Genomic DNA, 24,168 nt, shown 5'->3' with positions numbered 1-24,168 from the left:
TTATTTGATCATCATTAATGAAATGTATAATATAATATAATATAATATAATATAATATTCTGTCTACAACACTTTAAGAACATACCAATGACCCATTTTTTGAGTTACAACCTACCAGTTGAGTAGCGCTGAAATAAATCATCGTGATAAGATGTGATTGGCTTCTGGAAGACCTATTTTGTGATCTTCCAATCACACTTCAGATATATATCACAAGACTATGTTGAGGTTGCCTTAGGCACAGACAAAGCAACATGTTGGGAGTCTATCGCCCAGAGAAACCCAATTAGAATGCAGTATCTGCACTAATGGACTGGAATTCCCTTTTGAGTTCTGTGCCTGGGAAAACCTCATTTACCAGTAGCCCGAGGAGAGAGGAATGAACTTAGAAAGAGAAAGAAAAACCAAACGGAAAAGAGCAAGAATGAAACACAGAGAGGGAGAACGAGAGAGGGACAGAGACAGCAGGAAGATGCTACAGGCACAGACTGATTGACTACTGAGTCCACAAGGATTAAACTCACTGAGGGTGAAACAAGGTGAGCTGCTATCATTCTGCCCTCTGGACACTGAGATGCTGAAATCTGAAGGATTTGCTTTAAAAAAAAAAAAGCGGCCTTTTTCTGCCCAGCCATGATATGATTTGTATATTACAAATATCTTTTTTTTTTTGGTTCACTCAATGCCAAACTAAATTTATTTAGTACAGGATCAAAATCTTTATGGGTGGCCCCCCTCTAACCCGTATCCTCTATATAAAAAAATTACATTTAATGAAAAAGTAATACATTTTTCTATATTTGATGATTCTCATATAAAGTGATGAGAAAAAGAAATACTTGCACAGTGAACCACCAGGATGAAAATCCCAGCTAGAAAGTTGTACTGTTGTTACCAAACTATCATTTAGCAGTCACATAGGCATATAAAACACGAAATTATTCGGAACTTGAAGCATACCTGAGCTGTCTGCTTTAATGTAGAGCTCAGCAGCTTGTATCAGAGCCTGGTGGCTGGTTTCATACTTCTCAAAGAACTGCTGTCCCTCCACAAATGACTAGAGATGCAGAGAATAAACAAAAGTAAAGATCAGATCATTTAATTGTGCAATCAGAGTAATTAGTATCTTTAACAGATCTTAAGCTATACTGCATTTGATGGAATGGCCTCAAAGATTACTATTAATGAAAACGTATTTGTATGGTTAGGCAATGAAGGAGCTGAAAAAATGCTAAATGGAAAGAATCTAGTTTGTAAACTTACACCATAGCTTTGCAGCAGAAGCTCCATTGACTCCAGTCGGCCGTATTTAATGATCCAGGATTTCAGCTTGGACTCAGCTAGTGTCAAAAATGCCAGCATACCATATTTCGTTTCCCAGAATTCCAGTTTGCTCAAGTGAATGTGTGAGGAGGTAGATATGTAGTTTAATCTGAAAGCAGTTACATAAAAACAGGTTAATATTATATTATATTATATTATAATACAATTTATTATTAAAAGTTTTATTTATAGCCATTGCAAATTGAATTTTAATTGCAATTATAAACTGATCTCTTCATTAATCTTTGAGGTTATCTGTCATGGTTTTTACCTCTCTGCCATGTCTTGCAGTTGTTCCATGGGAATCGGGACATTATTAACACATCTGTCTCTGTGGATTAACTGCAAGGTCTGCTTGTGTCTTTCAAGAAGCCTTAAGATCTCCTGCACAACCAAACACAGAAAAATGTAAGATCCAGGACTCATGTTAATGGATAAAGTGAAGGTTCTGCTAGTCTTGTTACTCATTAATAGATTCTCATTCATCCATTCGCCAATACCTCATACATTCATACAGACAAAGACAGACTTTCTCATTCTGATTTACCTGGTCGTGTAGTCGTTTTTTGTGAATGGCTTTTGCAGTCTCATCATGGGCTTGCTGAGGGACCAACTCCTCTCGTAGGATCTTCTCTGCTTGATGTAAATACATACCAACTTCACCCAGAGGATACGGCAAACCACTATCCAGCTGTAGATGCCAATCCAAAAGCTGCAGGCAGGAAAAATAACTGTTTATTATATTATACTAGATTAGATTAGATTAGATTATATATCTATATATGTCTTTTACTTTTATTAAGTAAAAAAAAAACAGCTAAATCTACTGTGAATGTCCTCAAATGATTAGGGTTAGTCTATGTATTCTAATTGGTTTCCTATAAAAGATAATTCAAATCTATGGTGTATCTGACCCTTGCAGACAGCCTCTCCCAGGCCTGTTTGAGCAGAGCCTGATCTGCAGTCAGCTTGCCGTCCTTCTGAGTGGACTGAACACATGTCTCCACTTGTCTTCTCTGCACCTCAAACTGTACACGACAACGCTTGAACGTCTGAGTGAAAGAAAGAGCGAGTGAATGAATGAATGAATGAGAGAACTACAGGTAATTAAATTATTAAAATTCTGAATATTCAAATAATGCCCAATGTAATGCTAATAGGAGAGAGACAGCAAGATAACACAACCTGTCCAAAAATGACAAAGCAAGAGAAAGGGAGAAAGAGAAGCATGCCAAAAGCTGAAAAAGAATTTAAACAGCCAAATTGCACATGCATGTATTCATGCAATAATGGGCTCCAATTTTCCACTTTCTCTCTACCCATGCGGTCCCTGCTAGAGCTCTGACTCTTCTGAATATGGAACATATCCGTGGGCGCTACAGACGTCGCTTCACTGGTGTGTAGTGCCCATGATTATGAAAGCAACGAGAGCTCTCAGCTGTAATGTATATTAGCGTTGTCTGTATGCTTATGTGGGTGTGTGTTTCAATGTTTTGAGCAACCAATGTTTTGTCTGGGATCTACTATATTTTTCACTGTTTTATTTTTCTTACACAAAATAATGATTAATATACACACAGTGGTGTCCAAAAGTCTGAGACTACACTGAAAATCTGAAATTTTAAATCCCATGCATGCCTGACAGCATACACTACCATTCAAAAGTTTTAGATTGGTAAGATTTTTTAAACAAGTCTCTTAATGCTCACCAAAGCTGCATTATTTGATCAAAAACACAACAGTTAAATTGTGAAATATTATTACAATTTAAAATAACTGTTGTCTATTTTTTTTTTATATTTTAAACTGTAATTTATTTCTGTGATGGTAAAGCTGAATATTCAGCAGTCATTCAGATCCTTCAGAAATAATTATATGATGCTGATTTGCTGCTCAAGAAACATTTCACATATTTATCAATGCTGAAAACAGCTGCACTGATTCATATTTTTGTGGAAACCATGATAATTTTTTAAGGATTCAATAGAAAGTTCAAAAGAACAGCATTTATTGGAAATATATATTTTTTGTAACAATGTAAAGGTCTTTTCTGTCGCTTTTGATCAATTTAATGCATCCTTATTGAAAGTATTAATGTCTTCCAAAAGAAAAAGTCTTACTAAACCCAAACATTTAAATGGTTGTATAAAGCATCAAAATTCGCATAAAATTGTGGAGTGAGTTCATGTACTTGTAGCTAAAGTGCTTCTGTCATTAAAACAAAGGGGCTAAAAAAAAAAACCGCCCACAAAACCTCGCACAATACAACTTTAACATCATAGGATGTCCTGTTACTTTATCCTCTACAGTAAAAGACCTGGGTGTTATACTCGATTGCAACCTGTCTTTTGAAAATCATATTTCTTATGTTACAAAAACAGCCTTTTTCCACCTTAGAAACATTGCTAAGCTACGTAATATGCTATCAGTTTCTGATGCAGAAAAGTTAGTTCATGCATTCATGACCTCGAGACTGGATTACTGTAATGCTTTATTAGCTGGTTGTCCTGCATCCTCAATAAACAAGCTACAGTTAGTCCAAAATGCCGCCGCTAGAGTTCTTACGAGATCAAGAAAATATGATCATATAACACCGATTTTATCATCACTGCATTGGTTACCTATAAAGTTCCGTATTAATTACAAGGTATTGCTACTGACTTATAAAGCCCTAAACGGCTTAGCTCCAGTCTATTTAACGGATCTTCTATCGCCCTATAATCCATCGCGCTCTTTGAGATCACTAAATTCAAGGCTTTTGGTCATACCTAGGATATCCAGAACCACCAAAGGAGGGAGAGCATTTTCACATTTGGCTCCAAAACTCTGGAATAGTCTTCCTGATACTGTTCGTTGCTCAGACTCGCTCTCCCAGTTTAAAACTAGATTAAAGTCGCATCTCTTCAGCCAGGCATTCATATAATCCTACAGTTCAAACTACAATCCGGCCTCTATCCAATGCCAGAGGAGAACTGGCCCCCGACTGAGCCTGGGTTCTCCCAAGGTTTTTTTTTTCTCCATTAAGGCACCTGATGGAGTTTTAGGACACCATTAGGTCACTTGATGGAGTTTTTCGGTTCCTTGCCACTGTTGCCTTTGGCTTGCTCAGTTGGGGATATTTTGGGGATATTTAATTTAATTTTATCAATCAATAAATTCCTCTTGAAACAAACTTTGTTGTATTATTTTAATTTAATACTGTGAAGCTGCTTTGATGCAATCTGTATTGTGAAAAGCGCTATACAAATAAACTTGACTTGACTTGACTTGACTTAAATGCTATGTTTCATTTAATAAGAGTCATTTGTGACCGTTTTAGTCACGGTCTGGATCTCTGTAAGAATTTCATGTTATTTCGTTTCCAATTATTTCATTATTTATAATGAAAACAGTTCTATCAAGTTGCAAAAATACAAAACAGAAGCATTTTCATTGGTAGTTGAGACTGTATATCAGTATTACTTCGACCAACAGCCACACTGCTTTCTTGGACTTTGGTATCAACAGTGGGCATTTAAAAACCAATATCACTTAACTCTAACTAAGATTCCTAGACCTGGTTTCACAGACAGGGCTTAGATTAAACCAGGATTAGGCCTTAGATCAATTAGGACATTCAAGTAGCTTTTATAAACGTGCCTTAGAAAGCACTGACATATTTTAAGATATGTGCAAGTTTCTTTCAGTTAAAACAGCTCAAACATACATTTTAGTGTGGGACTAGCTTAAGCCTTGTCTTTGAAACCAGGGGCTAAAGTTTTATTCAGGTATCCAATTGATATTTTATGTGGTCTACATGACGACTGATACCCCTTTTCCACCAAAAAATAACTGGTTCGGAACTGGTGCTGGTTCAAAGTTGGTTCAACTTGCGAACCTTCTCAGAACCTGTTTGTTTTTCCACTGACTACCCAGCGAACGACGTCGTTACATCACTGTGTACGTTGCCATAGGCTCAAGCATAACAATTACAATGGCGGACTACATCGTCTTTCTGCAAATGTTTCTACTGGCTTTGCGATCCTATATTGGGGTCAGAAGAAGACGTTTAGAACGCATTTGTGCTGCTCATCTGGATTACTATAGACAGAGGTTACGTTCGAGAAGAAGTTCGACAATAACCCCGCCCCCAGCCCCCAATGTAAGCATGACGTGGTAAAAGAACGGTTCTAGTCCAGCAAAGAGTTGGTGCCGCTTTGGAACCAATTTTCCTGGCCGAGAACCGGTTCTTTGGCTGTCGAAACACAAAGAACTGGTTCGCGAGTATGCACCAGCTCCGAACCGGCACCAGCACTGCCTTGGTGGAAAAGGGGTATGAGTGAGACCCTGAGCTCACCTGGTACTTCACACCAAAACTTCCTCCATCCCTCTGGGCTTGAGCACAGTCTCTCTCCAACTGATCTGCCCACGCTTTCAGCTCCCTCAGTGTCTTACGCTGCTCCCTCTGAGAGAAAAAAAGAGTGCTGAGTTAGTGAGGATTGTAGAAACAAGACAAAAAGCAAACATTTGCGAAGATTTAAGGCCCTTGGGGAGGTCTACGCTCATCATTTCATTACCTAAAGTAATTTAATGCACTTTAAACCCCCGACTCAATACAATTTTGCTGTTCAAACATGCATCACTAATGCCACATTTCTAAATCCAACGCAGACTTTGTGTTCCTGCTGCTTGCAGAGTTCTTCTCCTCCATTGTGCAGATCTGCCCCAAACCTCTCCACGGGGGAGAAAGAAATCAGCTCTGCGGGGGCGATACTAATCATTTTACACACATTTACCCTCCCTATTATGAATTAGGAACAAGAGCGAGAAAGTGAGAGCAGTGTTCAGCTAATTCTAATGAAATTAAGTCTATTCTTCCGGCGCTCATCTTACATTTTGGCATCTTCTACATGGCAATGCCTTTGGGTCATCAAAATGATTATATTATGACCTTGCCAACGTCTGCCGCATGATCTCCTCCCCACCTCCCAGAAACGAATACTGTCACAGGCATGCGATGCCCTGGAATATTAAAACCTAAAATTGTCTTAGTTTAAATGTATAACAAAGAGGCAAAATGGTTCAAATTACAGTGACTCTCGCAGAACACTCGCAGACCGTGGCATGGGGGAACTAATGGTTTCTACAAAAGAACCAGGTGGTGACAGGATTAATTCACTGCTTCAACTTGATTATGAACCATTATTATTCTTTACAGACTGCTACTAATGCTAATCATCAGGCTATCAGTATCAATGCAAAGCAAAGCAAAAAAGAAAAGAAAAAGCCAAAGGTCATTATTGTCATGTTAATGTCACCAAAAAGTTCCAGTTGTAATGCAAATGTAATAGTGAAGGGAGTAAAATTATATGGGACATTAAAGCCATACAATGCCCTGGATTATTAAACCTGATCCACACAGTATCGCGCCGCTCATGATGAAAAGGAAGGCAAAATACTACTGAAAGGATCTCAAACTACATGGCACAGCAGCAGCAGGTGGAAACAGTGGCGGAGCAGTCAAAGCAGGCATAATGTGTTTTATACGAGCAAACGTACCTCTAACATTTCCTCAATGGCTCGAGGAGCAAGATAAAACTTGAGACATAAAAGGAATGCATGTAAACAACAAGACATTAGTGGACAAAACAGAGGGTGGAGAATAAAGAGAGATATTAGTGTAAGAAAATGGTGAGTAGAGAGATGTGACTTCACAAATAAGACAGATTGTTGATAGTGATTATTTAAGAAACAGAGTAAAGAGCATAGGCATCAAACCATGAGACATATAGTGAATGGAGAGCTGGCTGAAGTTTGGTTGTTGGATGAGAAATATTATAGTGTCATACCTCTTCTTGCTGCCGGCCAATCTCTGTCTCTTGGCGGTCTGGGTGATGCTTCAGGAACTGTGCCACATATGTCATGATGGACTTCTCATCTGGCTTATCCACATCCACATCTAAATCACATTAAAGATTTATATTTACAGCCATTTTACAAGTTACAGCAACTTCTGCAATGAAACCCTGTGTTCAGGTGAAGCCCATAATATCTAACTCTATTCAAACGCTACCTTTCTTTGCAAAAAGGTTGGGCAGCTTCTTTTGTTTACATTTTTACCCAATCATTGTGGTTCATTGCTCTGTGGCAAATTTGATTTAATTGATTTTTTTCAGTCACAGTCATTTACTTTTAGCTTTACCTCCTGTCTCCTGTTTTTGTGCATCGGTGCATTATAATTTGGCATAACACACCATAAAATTACCTACTAAAATTTCAAAGATCATATGCACAATATGTTTTGGGCATTTTGAAAATGATCTCCACCAGTAATTGCAACTTTTTTTTATAATGCTAGTACACTGGTTTGTCAAGACCAAAAAACAGTGCATTTTACATTGTGACAATTCTTTGTTTTAAATACATACAAATTCTAAAAACTTTGTCTGTTTCCAGACACAGTATGAATCTTTGAATATCTAATTTATGGATTTTTGGTCTGTATATACCACTTTATATTTACATTTTCCATTCACTTTTCTATTTTAAAATGTAATTTATTCCTGGGACGCCAAATTTTGATCCTTCAAAAATCATTCTAATATGATGATTTGGTGCTTAAGAAAACAGTTGTGCAGCTTAATATTTTTGTGGAAACTGTGATTCAATCTTAACAACCTTATTCAAGGTGCAAAATCTAAAAAAAACAGGGATATAAAGTCGACATTGTCAGGCAGAGGCTTCACTGGTGGTTCTTACAAAAGATCCATGGTTGACAATGTCCCTTGACTCACCGTTTACTATTTGTTCAGTCAGCTTTACCATGTCTAATGGGCCACTAATCGTTCAAATGTCAAACTTCATTTGTCAGACTCATGGTAGGAAGCATGAGAAAGCTCAGATGGCGTCTAGGAGGTCTAAGACTTAGCCCCTCCATTAAAAATTCATCAATCACATCCTCTGTGAGTGGCGTGCTGCTAATTAGAATTTAAGCATTTGGCGCTTAGAGCCTCGCGCAACACAACTTGAATGTACACAGTCCAAAAAAAACACATTTGTATTATATACACATACCATCTTTTTTGCAGGATTTACATCAAAAACAGACTCTGCATCAAAAATCTAGTCATGAATTGGATTGGATCCTTCTCAAGCGACCAAAAGCTGCAAACTTCTATATGAATTATATATATTGTCTTAGATATAAAAAAAAGCATTTGATTGGTATCACCTTCAGGGTCAAGTATTCGTGGGATGCCCAGTTCTCTCTCAGCCAATGAGAAGGCCTCTTCAAGGTTATCCCTGTTAGGTCTCCTCCAAACATGCTCCATGTTAACCAGATGGGGTCGCAAAGCAAAGATAACAGCATGAAAAGCTACCCCTGTGCGCCAGCTGGGGCCAAAATCCTTCACATCGAGACCCAATCTCCTGTAAACACATGCGCAAGTATGTACATTATGTCGAAATCATGGAAGAATGCAGTCATATGCTTTACTTAGGGAAACTGGGATTACAAGAGCAGAGAACAATATATTCATTCAAGGCCTTGCACAGGCACATATCAACAATACAGTTCTTACTTTGTTGCAGTGGTCTGGACCCATTTGAGCAGGGCTCTCTTGGCCCCGCCCTGAAAAGAAAGGCGGGGCTTGCGTTTGACGGGCGAGCTGCTGGTCTCAGTGCTGTTAGAGCTTTCCACTGATGAGTTACTGCTAGACTGAGGTTGTAGGGCTGGTAGATGACTGGTCAACTCCTCTATCTGCACAAGAAGATGGAGAGGAATTTTATATATAGCTACTGAAATGATAAAAACTTTAAATTATAAATAGGGTTTGAAATGTTTCCTCTCCTTTTTTTTACCTGGAAATATAAGATGATGGTCCATATCAGCCCCAGCACTATAGAAGGCCTGCCATCAACCACATCTGTTGTGTTGATGTTAACTAGCTTAATCTGTTAAGCAAGAAAATAAAAACCTCAAACCATTATATTTAAATACATATTTCATCCAAAAAAAACAAAACAAAAATCACTTACACTTATGTCATTTCAAAATAATAAAACTTTCATTCTTCTGGTTTAATGTTTCCATACATTGAAAGTGAATAGTGACCATGGCTGTCAAGCAAGATTTTTAGTGAATACTGACTAAGCTTTTTGCAAGCTATTGTACTGTATGGCTTAAGAAGAATTGGAATAAAGCACAGAGGTCATATGGATCCCAGTCAATCTTGTTATTGTTAAAGGGATAGTTCACCCAGAATGAAAATTTTGTCATCACTTACTAACCCTCAAGTTGTTCCAAACATATATGAGTTTCTTTCTTCTGTTGTACACAAAAGAAGATATTTTAAAGAATGTTGGTAACCAGACAGTTGACCGTAGCCATTGACGGGTCACCTCTCTGGTTACCAACATTCTTTAAAATATCTTCTTTTGTGTTCAACAGAAGAAAGAAACAGGTTTGGAACAACATGAGGGTGAGTAACTGATGACAAAATGTTACCTTGACACCTAACTGTTGTACTGAAGTTTAAGTACTAACAAAAACTAAACCTGAAATAAATAGAAACTAAAGTTAAATAGAAATATTTCAAACTAAACACATAGCAAAATTACTAAAAATTAAAGCTAAAAAGTTAATATAAAATATAAAAATAAAAGCCAATTCAAAATATCAAAACATAATTGAAAAACTATAATTGTATATAAATAATACTAAAATAACACTGATCCCTACTTTCATCATATGGAAGAGAGCAGCTCAGACATTCTTCAAAATGTCTTCAAAACCTTTTCTATTCCACAAACAACATCCTGATTCAAAAAGTGATAGTGTCAATCACAGACATTGTAGACAGTCACAGGAAAGGTCACACTAACCGGAGATCCTCTGTATGCCGACTGAAATGGTGACAAAACAAAAGAAAGAAAGAAAGAAAAAATAAGAATAGAGGTCAATACATGCTGTTAACAAAAGTGTGGCTCATCAACTGAAGGACATGTGATAAGGACCCCCAGCTCTGAGATAACCCAAAACCCTTCAGTGACAAACAAAGTGTGCATTGCACCCATTGTTATACACACACCAAGGCAGATACATTAAGAACCAGCCACACATACAAGTTGAATGAATGACAAATTCACACAAAAACACACGCACACACAATCATAACATCCACTTTCTTAAAAAATAAAACAAAATAAAATAAAAACATCAATTTCTTTAAAATATTGTGTCCCAGGTTGGATGTAAAAGTACAGTTCGACATAATACAAAACAGTTCTCTACTCTGGTTTCTCCCACTGTGCTCCACAGGGAATAGAGAAAGATGAGAGAGGGATGACAGAGACAGATAAGATGGTGAAAGACTGTAGCTTACGAAATGAATCCTCAGCTCCTTGAGAGATCAGATACACAGACAGACAGACCACCTCAGGAGTGGGAGGCTTAGCTCAGCTTCATTCACTGACAGGCTGTATAATGAAAGTCTGAAGCACAGCTACACAGTAAATGAAATATCTATGTCGTTCTCCCCAGAGAGATGATATGAAAAAATATCCTGTTTATTCAGGGGGAAAAATGGGCTCCATTTCTCCAAATCACAATGGTTTTACTATGTACTGTATATCTATGTTTATATATACATTTTTAATATAGTCGATTTTTTATGTTATAATGTCTTTTTCAAAACAGGGTCCTGGTCACCTTTTTAGGACTTATTGTGAGAATGCATAGCTGACTGTACATTATCTAACCCTTAATTAGTCCATTTGTTCAGCTTTGGAGCTTTCAGAGACTCCATGAGGAAACCTCATTGCTAAATGTGAGGCAGCAGAGACAGATTTATAATATGATGACTCAGGACTAAACCTCAATAAGGAAAATGATTTCAGGCTGAGGTGTCAAAATCACCTCATAAATATGCTGAGCCATCTAGCATGTTCTAATTAATCCATAAATCCTTCATTTGTTGGTGATTTGAACGAAACATAATTTCTTGTCGTTTAGAGTAAGAATTAAACATGAAATGAAGAACTAGGTTTTCCTTCTCTTTGTCTCTTGTGAGACGGTGCCGAGAAGCAGAGCGGGGGAAAGAGCGGAGCAGAGCGGGGGAAAAGGTTGTGTAGGTCAGACTGAGTGGTTATGACCTGGAGCTGTACACCTGAGCAAAGCACTCTGGGAATGGACTGCCTTACCCTCCTGCCTTCCAGAAACTTGAGCGCTCTTCCCACGTTAGCTACCCAGTGGATCCTCCTCAGCTTGCGGCCCTGCTCGCATGGCTGTAGGATGAGAGAGGATAGCACAGCAGACAAAAGGAAAACGGTGATAGACAGAGGAAAATGGAAATAACCCAGCAAGGAACGGGGAGAAAGAGATGGAAACAAACAGAAAAGCAGAGAGAGACAACAAGAAAGCAGGTGAGCAGGATAGTTATGTATAGTACAGAGAGAAAGACAAAAGACAATAAGAAGGAAAACAAGATGACACCAAATAGATAGCAAGAGAAAAAAAAGAAAGGAAAAAAATCAAAGCGCTGTGTGCCACTTGGTATATCGATTGTTACAGCACTGCAAAGACCTGAGGCATCACTAGCCTTATGGGATTGTTTACTGAGAATGTGGGAATTCACATGTGTGTGTGTGTGTGTGTGTGTGTGTGTGTGTGTGTGTGTGTGTGTGTGTGTGTGTGTGTGTGTGTGTGTGTGTGTGTGTGTGTGTGTGTGTGTGTGTGAGTGCTAATAATGTGCAGTTTATATACTGTATTATTGGTAATATGACTTGTATTATCATGTTTTCTATAAATTAAAACAATGTCACAACATTAAAACAATGCTGATTGTATATTACGGAAATTTAAATCTAAATGTTTAAGTCATTTGTACTGCTGTTAAATAAGTATAATCAAATACCACAACAAGCAAAAGCACATTTAGCTTACCAGTTTGTGACCAGACAGGACTTCAAGAAGAGCCAACAACATCACTCCATCTTTAACATCTTCAAAGAGATCTGAGACCACCAAAGGAGGATTACACTGCATAGGGAGGAAAAAACAACATTTTACTTCAAAATATTTGTTATGCACCATAGACAAATAGAACTATATATATGACAGATAGAGTGATAGAATGATAGAAAAATAGAGTGATAGAAAGACAGAACAATAGATATAGAAGTATATATGGATAGAAGAACAATAGAAGGATAGAACAGAAAGACAGAACAATAGATAGAATGAGAGAATGATAGATAGACAGAATGACAGAACGATAGATAGAATGATAGATAGACAGAACGATAGAATGATAGAAGATAGAATGATAGAATAGTAGAACGAAAGAACGATAGAACAATAGATAGAACGATAGACAGAATGATAGAATGAATGATAGAATAGTAGAACGAAAGAACGATAGAACAATAGATAGAACGATAGACAGAATGATAGAACGAATGATAGAATAGTAGAACGAAAGAACGATAGAACAATAGATAGAACGATAGACAGAATGATAGAACGAATGATAGAATAGTAGAACGAAAGAACGATAGAACAATAGATAGAACGATAGAACGAATGATAGAATAGTAGAACGAAAGAACGATAGAACAATAGATAGAACGATAGACAGAATGATAGAACGAATGATAGAATAGTAGAACGAAAGAACGATAGAACAATAGATAGAACGATAGAACGAATGATAGAATAGTAGAACGAAAGAACGATAGAACAATAGATAGAACGATAGACAGAATGATAGAATGAATGATAGAATAGTAGAACGAAAAAACGATAGAACAATAGATAGAATGATAGACAGAATGATAGAACAATAGATAGAATGATAGAACGATAGATAGAACGATAGAATGACAGAACGTATGATAGAACGATAGACAGAATGATAGAACAATAGAATGATAGAACAATAGAACAATAGATAGAACGATAGATAGACAGCGATAAATAGAACGATAGAATGATAGAACGATTAATAGACAGAACAATAGATAGAATGATGGAATGATAGAAGATAGAATGATAGAGCGAATGATAGAATGGTAGAACGATAGAATAGATAGAACGATAGAACAATCGATAGAACGATAGATAGACAGAGCGATAGAACAATAGATAGAATGATGGAATGGTAGACAGAACGATAGATAGATAGAACGATAGAACGATAGATAGAACGATAGAATGATAGAACGATAGATAGAACGATAGATAGATAGAATGAGAGAATGATAGATATAACGATAGAATGATAGAACGATAGATAGAACGATAGATAGATAGAACGATAGAACGATAGATAGAACGATAGATAGATAGAACGAACGGTAGAATGATAGACAGAATGATAGATAGATCGAATTTTTTTGACATCCTAAACAGTTGTGACGCGAGTTTGAATCAAAAGCTTTCTGATTAAACCCCAGTGGAGATTGGTGCTGTCGGTCTGTGACAGTGAAGAGCTTAAGAAGCATCTATAAAGCCTGTGTAAAGTGCTGATTCTGGAGAGTCTGACCTGATGAAGCCCCTCCACTAATCCAAACACACAGCTCCTCTTTACCCGGACGACACTTCCAGGATTTCTCTTAAGACAGCAGTCACATGACTGGGATTTGGAGTGAAAAAGCAGCCGGGTGCCAAAGTCATTCATGAGGAGATTAATATGAAACAGTGAAAGTAAGTGTGTCTAAGTGTGCGTGCGTGCGTACGTGTGTGTATAAAGTGAACAAAGTCAAGGGAAACGACAGTGGAATGACCTTAATTAGAGGCAGAAAGGAGAAATGAGTGATGATTTTTAAAAGATTAATTCTTGAAGCATTTTTGAGAGAGCAGGGGGAGGAATTGCTAAGATATTCCAATTAGCTCTAAATAATTCAAAAGCTAATTGGATAAAATCACCTTATAGGATATTACATTAAAAAGAGGCACTTTGAGTAATTATGCAACTAATGAAAAATAAGAGAAAAAAACACACAAATGCACAAGCAGCAGGGCTTAACAAACTAATTATCTGTGTCTGGTTATTACTGATGGAAATAGATTGTCACGGCAGGCGCTACTGATGTATTCAGCGGAGTGACAGCGTTTAGCTACGGTAGATGCATGTTCTGAGTAACCCAAACAAAGTTCACGTGAACGTACAAACGCCCGAGGGCCACTCAAACTGTTTTCAATATCAGTCAGAGATGAGAGAGACACTGTTACGGGGTTCAATTAAGGTTGAGAGTAGGTCATGGCTTAATACTGTTCGACTGCAGCTTGTGCACCAAATCATTTTTAAACCACCCAATAAAATAAAAAAAGTAACATTTAGATTTATTTTATATATTTAATTTACAGATGGGGTCCAATGTTGTATGGCACTGACTTTTATTAGATGGAACAAAGAAAATTTTCATTTTTTCTTTTTAAATAAATAAAATAAAATAAATAATCAAATGATTTTTGGGTGAACTATCCTTTTAAGAATGATACAGTATTATACCGCAATGTTGTTTCCAAAAATAAAAATTTTACTTTTATATTGCCAATCCACTTAAGACACCAAAAGAACAATTTTTTTCTTAAAGCTACACTGTGTAACTTTTTAAGTTGATTCTTAGCAAAAAACACTTTGTTCTATCAAAAGTATATGTGTTCATTCATGTGTAATTACTTCCACCAACTAATAAAGTATTCTCGTAAGCGTAAAATCTGCCATTTATAATACATACGAGCGAGTCGCTCGTATGGCGGCAGCCATGTTGAAAATACATTCGCCAAAGAGGGACATACCTGGAAATTCAAGCATAGCCTTTCGCAATTTTACACTCAGTGGCACCGTGACGAATGCGAGAGGGAGATTACTATGTGTAGCTTTAATGTGAAGAACATTTTAATAATCTAAAGAAACTTTTTTCCACTATAAAGAACCTTCTGGACAATGGAAAGCAGTGGATCTCAGCCTTTTTGACTTCCGTTGTCCACAAGAATATTTGAAGGCCCCTCTCACTCTACCCAATAATATATTTTAGAGCTTGACATAACTAGAAAGGTGTATATTCACTATAAAAATGACTAAATAATAAGAAATATCTTGATTCTTAGTTGTTTTAGCTTACAGCATTTCCCAACGACACGCGATAAAAGGTCTCTTTTCCATGTTAATCGGAGTTTTTGTCCTAACCAGCGCGACGGCGTCGATTCTATTTTAGAAACGGTTTCTAGTTTTCTGCGACGTCGCGCTTGAACAACAAACACAAACCGTGGCAATGATAATCTCATGTATTGTTTATGTGCTTTATATAATGTTAAAAGCGTGTAATGTGACTTTGAATATAATTTAGTGCTAGTGCTCCCAGCTTTGTAGCTGTAAAAGCAACAATGTATAATTCACCTCAGATCTTGAAATTAAACAACTGGAAACAAGAACATTCAAACTGTGAACAAACAAGTGTATTATTTGACAAAGATTGTTTCAGTAACTCAGTAGCCTATGTATTTGAATAATGTTTAAATGGTGTAATATTTATGAATTTGATTATGTAGCCTACTTATCCATTTTCTTGCGATTGCCGTCAAGATTACTCTCTGATGCTGTGCGCTTGCCGCGAGACTCCGCCCACACGCTGTTCTGATTGGCTGTGGGTTTGGTTGATTTTTACGCATCTCGCAGTCGCGTCCCGTCTAGTGTGGACAGACAAATTATTTGTCGATGGAATCTTATCGCATCGCATCTGGTTAGGACACCTAGTTATGTTCATGCTTGTTTCGTTTTATTTTTAATAATTTGAAGTCATCTTGAGGCCCTCTTTGAAGTTTGTTGAGGCCCCCTAATGGGCCCCAGCCCCCTGGTTGAGAACCACTGTGTTAAAGGTTCTTCATGGAACCATCGATGCCAATAAAGAACCCTTATTTTTTAAGAGTGATCTAGATTAGATTAGATCTAGATTAGAAAGCAGTGGTGCAGTTTATGAATCTGTGGGTACAAATTACCAAATTGAGGGTACTGTTTACAAATCTGTGAGCAGTAATTGTTAAACTGAGGGTACAGTTTGTAAATCTGTGGGCACTGATTACTGAATCTTATAATTCAGAGAGAAACCTGATGGGGCGTTAATATACACCCGTGACAAAGCAGGTGCAGCCAGCAGGGTGTCCGGGAGGCTGCTGTGTGCCGCTCACCCATCTGACAAACACATGAGAAATGAGCTCATCCTCAATATTGGGCATGCCATAATTAAGCCCTAACCCTGTCTGAGAGGATTTGACAAAATTGAAATGGAGGGTGGCCTCTCTTCCTTTCCATCGCACTCCTCTCTCTCGCTCTCTCTCTCTCTCTCTCTCTCTAGTGGATAATCAAGTTGAGGCTCTTAGGCAGATTAGTGCTTCAGTCCTGCCTCTCTGATGTCCTTCAAATATGCAAGTACATGTATGAGTAAAGAGACCTGAGGCACTATGCATCCTGTGATGGTATCTTTTAATGAATGGTTTGTAGTATGAGGATTCTGGTAAATCTTCTAATGCAATGCTGATCAATTCTGTCGGAATTGATTATTGGGTCGAACCAGGACCTTGATCTGAAGCTAAGCAGATCTTTTTGCCTTTTGTAAGAAGTTTAGACCTTTACAATTTCACAAGACGTGCACAGAGAACAGGATGCCATTGTCTATACAATTACAATGAAGAAAATGTAAATACTGGAGCTTTCAAGCTCCAAAAATGACACAAAAACCCATAAAAGTGTCATAAAAAGTGGTCCATAATTACTGAGCTATATCACAAGTCTTCCAAAGTCATATAATACCTTATGATATGAACAAACAGAAATGAATCAATTACAATCTTCCCATCCAGTGACTTCCAGAGTTTGATTCTTAAATGAATCACTATGATCAACTGATTCGTTCAAATGAAAGATTCTTTCATAAAACCACTCCCAATTGTGTTCCACGAAAAAGGGAACATTACATCAAGGTGAGAAATATGAATGTTTTATTTTTGGCTGAATTATTCCTTTAAGAATGATATTCACACACTCTTCATTACTCACTGATCCATTTAAACAGCATAGACAGCAATGATAATAGTAAGCATATATTCCTATATTTATATAACTCTAGGGCAGGAACCTGTTCAAGGATTAATGCTTCACTGATAACTGCAAACTCTGCAAATGACTGTAATATGAAAAGCAGCCAGTGGGCATTCAAGTCAACATACAAAAGGCTCCGAGGCCCAACTGCAATATTTCAATCACTCACTACTGAAACTTGGAACTAACAGACCTAATTTACTCTGTTCACACCTAATTACATTTCATTATCTATCATGGACCTGTGTGTGCATCCTCTAATACTCTTTTGATACTTCTATAAAGGAATGAGTGGAGAGACAGAGACGGTGTGTGATTCTCATTCTGTGTTATCTTACAAGAATTAAACCGGTGCCTTTGGGCTAGGAATTATAGAGCTGGAAAATCACATTTGCATTAGTGATTTGGTGGCAGGATAGAGAAATACCTGAAACCCAATTCTAAACATGCTTGTGATCACTAAAATAGCACACATAGTTTCACTTCAGTGTATCAGTCTACTGTATGTTCATCCTGTCAACAATTATAAGAGTCATATTTCTTCCTATTTGGCACATGCATTCTCAAACTTCTCCCTCAAATACTTGAGAGTGCCGTCACCAAGGCAACATCATTCAGCAGTGGGATGAGGTTAAAGGGCACCAGCAAAGAAGTGGGAACAGCGGGAGTCTATGATGGTGTGGTGGTGTTCAGCTATTGAACAAATTATTTTGAATTTACATGATACACAGAATGTAATTGATTCTGACGCTTAGAATCAGTTCAAACAGTTATTTATTTGCAATTTTAATGAGACAATCCCCATTTCTGTCCTTCCTGCACACACATTTCATGAAAAAAGTCTCATGTCTATTGAAGCAATAGGATCGTGTCACGTCTTTTTCATACAATCAGATTGCACGTCCAAGTTCCAAGTCTTCTCTATCTCTCTTCAATGCAGTCCACTGAAAACCTTGATTTCTGAGCCGGATTCAGCTTAAGTTTTAAGCTTTTTACCAATTTTACCAATTTGCTAATTAACCAATCAACTATAACTCCATGATACATCAGAGTTATTATTGTTAAGTAAATATAAAACTATTAAAAATAGTTTTCAGTAATCGAAATAAAGCAAAATAAAGCTTTTGTAAGTTTAAAAATAAATAAATGAGTCAACACATCAATATTTCTTCTAAAATGTGTTTTTGTCCTGATTCACAATAAGCCTATTATACCATAAGTGTTATATTTTTATATTATAGACCTAATAATATTATATTATATTTTATATTTTAGACCTAACGGGACTTTTTTTGTGTGGGAAATTGCGTACATGCGTCACTCGTCTACGCGCGTCTCGTCATATCTGTAAATAGTGAAAATTTGCTGCGGCTACATTGATGTATGTGTAGGAGTGGGATAGGTTAGTTGTCACAATGAGAGAGAAAAGTTGACATGGAGCACGCTAAATCTTGTAGGGCTGTAATCTCCCAGTCGATTAGTCGATTAATTGGTCGATACGTTCTGGCTCGACCAAAATTCTGATTGGTCGAATTTTTGCCGCGTTCATTTCATCAGTTTTGCCGCGTTCATTTCATCAGGTGGAAAGCACTAATTGCTAATGGGGGTGTTTTCAGAGCACCCCTGTTTCACAGGTAACAGTCTGTCTTCAGAACACCCCCCTTGTTTTCACTTCTTTTGGATTAGCCCAACCCACTGGAGAAGAGAGACAGATTGAAGAAAGTAGGCTACTAGAAGGTTTGCTGAATATTATTTATTTATTATTTATTGTGAGAGCGTTTAATTCATAGTCAGTCCTCTTCTACCATGTCAACAAAGATATCGGCAGTGTGGCAGCATTTTAAAAAAAAATAGAAAACGGGAAAAAAGTCGAATACAAATTTGCGCTGTGCAAATTTTGTTTGTATTCGTTTTGAGCCTATGCTTTATTTTTCAGTTATGCACTTTATTTCGTTTCTGCTCTTGATCTGGTTTGTTTAATAAATATTATTTTTTTATTAAAGTGGACGTGCCTTTTGTGTTTAAGAGTAAAAGCTTTAAGTTAATAGTCTATTCGTGTCTCAGCCGCGAAGGTGAGCTCCTATGTTCATGCGAGCTGCACAGAGCGGCTGAAATGATAGTGTCTGTCAGTTATTATAATACATATGACAAAAACAATTGTCTAAATTTTGTTGTATATTCCTCAAAAGTTATTGTGATGATATCACTAGTTGACAACAGTAACGTTACTATTTTCGGAAATCATAGGCTCTGATATTGCGCAGGCGCACGTGATGCAACGCTGTCAGAGCCGACGGACTCATGTGTCAGACTCATTTCAGTGAAAAATAATTAGGTCAAAAATGATTTAATATACTGCAAATAGCCTACTTGTTTTTTATGTTTATTTATAATTCATTTAGGCGGACAACAAGGCTACCAAGTGCTGCGCACAGTGCGCAGCTAATTAATTTAACGTTTTTTTTTCCTAACATAATTTTTTGTCGATTTTTAGTCGAAAATTTCAGGATTTCAGTCGACCAAGATTTTCTTTGGTTGATTACAGCCCTAAAATCTTAAACCTCTCTGAATCACTAATTTTAAACAAATACTAAGGTGGAGAGTCTGCAGGCAAAAAGAGAACGCGACAGAGCTCGTAATAAAACAAGAATCAACATTGGCTTGGCTGGAGATGGAGGGAACTGAGGGATTTGAAATGTTGTAAAAGGATTGCGGAGATGGCGTTTTTATTACTCAACAGGTGAGTAAGGTGTTTTATTGAAGAGATAAATGTTCATATCCAAGCATTATCTAATGTGAAGGGTCATATTAATCCGCACAGCTGAAGCACAACCAAAAAAAAGTCTCTTCCGCAAAATGCATGCCGTTTTGTTTTTTTAACCACTAGTGGGCCAAGATTTACATAGTGTACCTTAAAAAAATTGAAATACATAACTTTAAGTACTATAATGACTAAAATTAAAATGAAAATAAAAACTAAAATATGTTAAAGCCAATTTGGAAAAAAGCACATAACAAAATTACTAAAATGAAAATGAAACTGAAATTGAAAAATAAAAGCTAATTCAAAATAGTAATAAATACTATAATAATACTAAAATAACACTATAGTATAAAAAAAAACTGAGAAATAAGATTAATTTAATATAAGCCAGGCCTACATGTAATATGCTTGTAAATATGCTTTAAAATTTCCAGAAAGCATCCTGTCATGCAGAAGCTGTTTAAATAGGCGTGGAAACACTAAACCTGAGGATTCTCGTCAGTGAAATAATCAGAGCATAAACTCTAACTGTCATCTTCAAGCAAACCGATGCTATGAATCTCACCACCAACTCTAACAGACAGGTCCAATATGTCCATGACAGATGATAATGAGCAAACAGATAAATAAATAACGTACAAATGTCAACTCTTCTGTGGTTAACATTTACTCTGGAGAGGCGCTGGTGTGCACAAAATACGTATTCCCCACAGATTGATATTTCAAATGAATTTCCTGCTCCTCGTCACAGTAGATTAGCCAAGTCAGGTCTTGGTGATCACACTGGAATTATCTGGAGTGGCAGCTAATTAAAAACGGCTTGACCAGTCACTCTTGTCTTTACACACAAATCAATAAGGCATCAAGCTATTATTACATGCATATCATAGCTAATAAGTGCTTGTGTTTATACAAGCACCTGTTTCTCTGGAAGCTTTTAATAATGTCCCTGTTGTGATAATGGAAATTCAAATGATTTAAATGAATATTCCGGGTTAAATACAAGCTTAATCAACACAACATGTGGCAAAATATTGATTACCACAAAGTCAAAACATTAAAATAGTATAGCCACAAAATCATACGCATATTAACATGATTTTAGTGTGAAAAAAATTGCATATTAACCTTTTCTGTGTAAAGTTATTTTCAATTTGACTACTTTGTTGCCATGAAAAAACACCATAAACCCTAAAACAACTGTATTTTAGAATTATCGCAACAACTTGACAGCTCAAATGACATGTTTTAACAGATAAATTAATGAGTCAATAAGTGTTTATAGATAATATTATAACCTTCACATTTTTGTTTTCAAATCCAACAAAAAGCAGCCCTATTGTAAGTATATTATAGTATATTATAAGTATATTACATGTTGTAGTGTTACATAGCTGTCTATAGGTAAATACTGTCAGCAGACTGACTGTACCCTGGTAAAATGAGGCACAGTAATCTAAAGAGGAGATTAAAGTGCATGTTCATGTTTGACCTGAACTGGTGCCACCGGTCTTGTGACAGATTAAAACTGCAGTGTGGAGAGAGGTGGTTAACATTCAGGTGCTTATTTTCTTGCACACATGAATGTATGTATGTTGGTTCAGAAACCTCACATGACTCGGCTCACCTTTGCTAGATGAGAGTTGATCCATTTTGTGAAAGTTCGCTTCTGCACAGCTTCCTGCTCATCTAAAGTAAAGACAAAACACAACACACTTCAGAATCCTGACAGAACAGATCTTAAACCTTAAACAAAACATGATACATTACTGTAAGATCCATCAAGAATCACAATAAAATTCGGTTCTTGGCTATTCTGTCTGAAATATAGGTTTAGAAATATAGAATAGACAGATTATCGGTTTGACAAATATTTTTTACCAATATTTACACTTTTATACTTATCTGGTTTTTGGTTCTTTACTATTGAGCCCATTGAGTAAATTTCTCTATAAGTAACTTTCTTATGCATTACATGAACACTTAATATACATGAAAAAAAATGTCATTCTCATATGAGCAACACATAGGATTTTAAACATAACAGTAAGCACAAAACAATGCACAAAACACATTAAAACAATGATTAAAATTAATTGCAAAACAATGCATTATTGTGTCTAGAGATTTGTTTTTAGATGTTACTGTGTCAAAAAGCAGAAATACAACAATAATTAATCACATATCGGTTCTGCATATTGGTTCTGCATATCAGTTACCAAACTCATAAACATAAATATAATAGGTATCATAACGGTTGCAAATATAATATTTAAATATAGCCTGGGATCCAGGACAACATTAAATAGGTGGGCACCAGTTTCCATTCCCTATACAGTGAGCTAAAACGAAAACCCAATTTTCACAAGCTCACTCACAGTGATATTTCCTACTGTATCCTGTAAGCAAATGAAAGCAACATAAATATGTCATTCTCTAAACAAAAGCCTCAGTCCTGATTCTGAACTGCAAGGTGACAGTAATATCCTTTCTCCTAACTGTTATATCAGCATGAGACGACAACTGACACAGAGCCAGCGTCTTTAATGAAAGCACTGTCTGATGGATTACACTGAATCCAGTCACTATGTGTGTGTGTGTGTGTGTGTGTGTGTGTGTGTGTGTGTGTGTGTGTGTGTGTGTTAAAAAGGGGACCTGGCTCATGCATAATGCAGACCATATGTGCCACTGCCATTTGTGCTAAAAATCTTGTATTTTGTGAATTAATAGTTTGATCAAGCTTATTTCAGAGCTAAAGGAATCAAATATTGATGAGAAGATGAGTGTGATAGATGGCATTGGCAATAGAAAAGATTTGCAGCTGCATGTGTGTGTATTACAGTGTGTATTACAGTGTGTATGAGTGCCCAGCCCACCATCATAAGGACAGGGTGACTTTGAGCGGGAAACACAGATGCAAACTCACTGTCTAACACATACACCCACAAAATGTCTCCATTGTACCTATAATTATAGCCAGGTGTAATTTTTCTTCTAATTTCTAATTAAATCTCCAAAATAGCCACCAGGATTAATCAACACTTCCTCGACTGTCTTTCTCGCGCAGTCAGAAATGATCCACACTGCATCCAAGAACCTGCTGAGCTGTTTTGAACATTTTCTACATGTGTGCACAGGATGCCCTACAGACGACCCTGTTATTCCCCAAAATAACCTCGACAACACAACATTAACACGCGTACACTGTTAAAAAGACAAGAAAATATTATTTCAGTCTTTCTGCTTCAAAATTTCAAGTTGAATTCACTGTGTTCGTTGCCATTTCTTTGTAGTTAATTGTAAAATGAGCAATTTCTGAGTCAAAATTGTTTCGACATAAAATTTCTACATTGTATAGATGCACAAAAAAAACAGGTTAAATATGCAGATCTGACAAAACACATGTAAATTACAAGTGCATGTCTATCATTGAAACCAGATGCATTTATAAACGAGCACTGCAATCTCTTACCACGCAGGTGTCGATAAACCCCTGGCACTAAGTTGAGGGACGTGCCAGACTTCTTTTTGGCAGCTACATCCTCCCATCGTCTTGTCACTTTGCCCTTGACTTCCATTCCCACAGTGCCTCTGTGATCTTAAGTCCATGAAGAGCACATTCACCTGTGACGGTCAGAGGTCTTGCACAGGGTCAACTACTCTCAACCACCCTCTTATGGAGCTGTTGCTGTTCTCTTCCTAAATATTCTGATCCGTTTCTTGTCGTTCATGCACCTCTTTTTTAGGTTCTCTACTTCCTTCTCACCATCCAACGCAAGTAATCATAGTGGAAATGTCCTGTCCATGTCCTTCCTATGCAACAAAAAAAGAGTGGGAATGTGTGCATGTGTGCAGCACCGGTCTCAGCATCTCTGTCTTTACACTCTCTGCAGGAACAATTCCCCTTATGCCTCCAACCAATCGTTTGTATGGGAATGTGTGATGTCATCACACATCTGAGCGTATGAGGGGAGGGGGAGTGGTGTGCGTATATGTGTTGTG

At 37.0% G+C, this 24,168-nt stretch overlaps 1 protein-coding gene across 2 annotated transcripts in view; it reads right to left on the bottom strand.

The window, feature by feature from the left end:
• Positions 1 to 23,759, bottom strand: part of syne1a (spectrin repeat containing, nuclear envelope 1a) — a 128,531-nt gene extending 104,772 nt beyond the window's left edge. Inside the window, exons 1-16 of one of the 2 annotated variants that reach the window (XM_082147623.1) lie at positions 23,639 to 23,759; positions 21,794 to 21,855; positions 12,245 to 12,340; positions 11,503 to 11,586; positions 10,186 to 10,206; positions 9,163 to 9,255; positions 8,883 to 9,061; positions 8,534 to 8,730; positions 7,152 to 7,261; positions 6,862 to 6,900; positions 5,660 to 5,767; positions 2,238 to 2,375; positions 1,871 to 2,035; positions 1,595 to 1,707; positions 1,264 to 1,432; positions 961 to 1,057 (exon numbers count right to left, since the gene is read on the bottom strand). In XM_082147623.1, coding sequence (XP_082003749.1) covers positions 961 to 1,057; positions 1,264 to 1,432; positions 1,595 to 1,707; positions 1,871 to 2,035; positions 2,238 to 2,375; positions 5,660 to 5,767; positions 6,862 to 6,900; positions 7,152 to 7,261; positions 8,534 to 8,730; positions 8,883 to 9,061; positions 9,163 to 9,255; positions 10,186 to 10,206; positions 11,503 to 11,586; positions 12,245 to 12,340; positions 21,794 to 21,855; positions 23,639 to 23,744 — 1,777 coding nt within the window. In that variant the 5' untranslated portion in view covers positions 23,745 to 23,759. The remainder of the gene's footprint in view (positions 1 to 960; positions 1,058 to 1,263; positions 1,433 to 1,594; positions 1,708 to 1,870; positions 2,036 to 2,237; positions 2,376 to 5,659; positions 5,768 to 6,861; positions 6,901 to 7,151; positions 7,262 to 8,533; positions 8,731 to 8,882; positions 9,062 to 9,162; positions 9,256 to 10,185; positions 10,207 to 11,502; positions 11,587 to 12,244; positions 12,341 to 21,793; positions 21,856 to 23,638) is intronic. The other variant, XM_082147624.1, reaches the window with a different exon arrangement.
• Positions 23,760 to 24,168: the final 409 nt, after the last annotated feature.

The sequence above is a fragment of the Leuciscus leuciscus genome (assembly GCF_965113295.1).
Source record: "Leuciscus leuciscus genome assembly, chromosome: 19".
NCBI classification, from domain to species: domain Eukaryota; kingdom Metazoa; phylum Chordata; class Actinopteri; order Cypriniformes; family Leuciscidae; genus Leuciscus; species Leuciscus leuciscus.
Note: the sequence above shows the minus strand (reverse complement) of the source record. Positions and strands in the feature narration are given on the sequence as shown.